Source organism: Nannobrachium achirus (genome assembly GCF_963921795.1).
Source record: "Nannobrachium achirus genome assembly, chromosome: 20".
Taxonomy (NCBI): Eukaryota; Metazoa; Chordata; class Actinopteri; order Myctophiformes; family Myctophidae; genus Nannobrachium; species Nannobrachium achirus.
In genome coordinates, this window is record NC_137827.1 from 9,880,841 (window position 1) to 9,882,283 (window position 1,443).

The window sequence follows — 1,443 nt, forward strand, 5'->3', positions numbered from 1 at the left end:
TCAAAAAACTGTGTATCTCCAAGTTTCAAATGTGTATGTTTTTTAGTCAAATAAAAGTCCTACTTCATCATACAAAAGAGTCACACAAGTAGTGAAAATAGCAGATCTACAAGCACACAACGCCTCGCATCGCGAGGTGTTGTGTGCTTGTAGATTGGCTATTTTCACTATTTTTAAATAATAACACAAAAAGAGAAGGTTTTGGACATACAATGTTTCCACCCGACAACGATGATATAATGTAGGGGTGCCTCGGATGAAGAAAGTATCATGGGGTGCCCTGAGACAAAAAAGTTTGGGAACCCCTGCCCTAAAGGTCTTCAGTTGGAATCTTCTACCCTCTGGAACACAGCTAGGAAGTTCTTCCCACCACTCCTCTGCACCTTCTTTCCCTCCTCCGTGCAGGTCCCCAGACGACTGACGATGACGTCCCCGACCAGTTGTTCGTCAGGAACTCGCGTGAACAGCGGATGTTCAGTGAAGTGCTTCACCATCCAGACGTGGACCTCCTCCACATCTGTGTTGGTGTACACCAAGCCCCCTATCCTCAGAGCATAAGCGTACTCCGCCAACAGCGTGGGACTGATGATCCTCCACTTGTGCTTGGTCTTCTTGAAGTGAGGGTCGGGGAACAGGAAAAACATCTTACTGAGCTGTCCCTTAGAGAAGAAGTTGGGCAGGTACTTCATGGCGTTGCTGCGGAGGCAGGCTATGTTCTGGTAGGCCCCTGGCGTGGAGTTCCTCAGGGAGCGGATTCTGTCCTGGACATAATCTGACACTTTGACCCGGATCTCCAGGCCCAACATCAGCTGCTCTGGGAACAGTGGAGACAGTTCCACTAAGAGTCCTCCGTATCCACAGCCGATGTCTGCAAACTCCACCTGAGCCGTGGTTGTTGAACCATGGGGTTTGTCGCGCTGCCGCTGGAACATCTCTGGGTACAGCCCTGACCAGTCCATGCTGTCTGGACTCACTGGATAGTCAAACGTGTGGTCTGCCATGGGGTTAGAATGAGCTCTTTGTCTGTAGAAACGCTTCTGTGGCATCGACGTGCTCGTCGCCATCTGCTATCTCGTTGTGTTAGATGTTTTGAATATTATTAAGTGTTATTATAAAGATAAGTTAATAGCGAGCAGCTACACTTATTAAAGTTCCAGTTAAACTGTATAACTCTATGGTTGTATGACGTAAGACATCTATGATGTCAGACATCAGTCATATCCATATTTGGGAAAATATGGCCACATTTTGTCCAACAAAACCAACCGCAACCTGAGTCACACTTGCAAATGATTGTCCGATTTGTCCCTTTTATGCCCATATATGGAGATCCCCGATGTCATCTATACCATATCTGGGAATGCCCATACCCCATATATGGACATATTGTGTCAATTCCATGTGGTCTATTACATCTATGTCAGATGTCAGTCATCTCCATAT

General features: G+C 46.6%; 1 protein-coding gene across 1 annotated transcript; it reads right to left on the reverse strand.

Annotated features, from left to right (window-relative positions):
* Positions 1-320: 320 nt before the first annotated feature.
* On the reverse strand, positions 321-1,046 carry LOC308305654 (tRNA (guanine-N(7)-)-methyltransferase-like; the record flags this gene model as incomplete). The annotated part of the gene is made up of 1 exon (XM_080750486.1): positions 321-1,046. The coding sequence occupies one exon, from the start codon at positions 1,044-1,046 to the stop codon at positions 321-323; it is 726 nt and encodes a 241-aa protein (XP_080606612.1).
* Between the last annotated feature and the right edge of the window lie 397 nt (positions 1,047-1,443).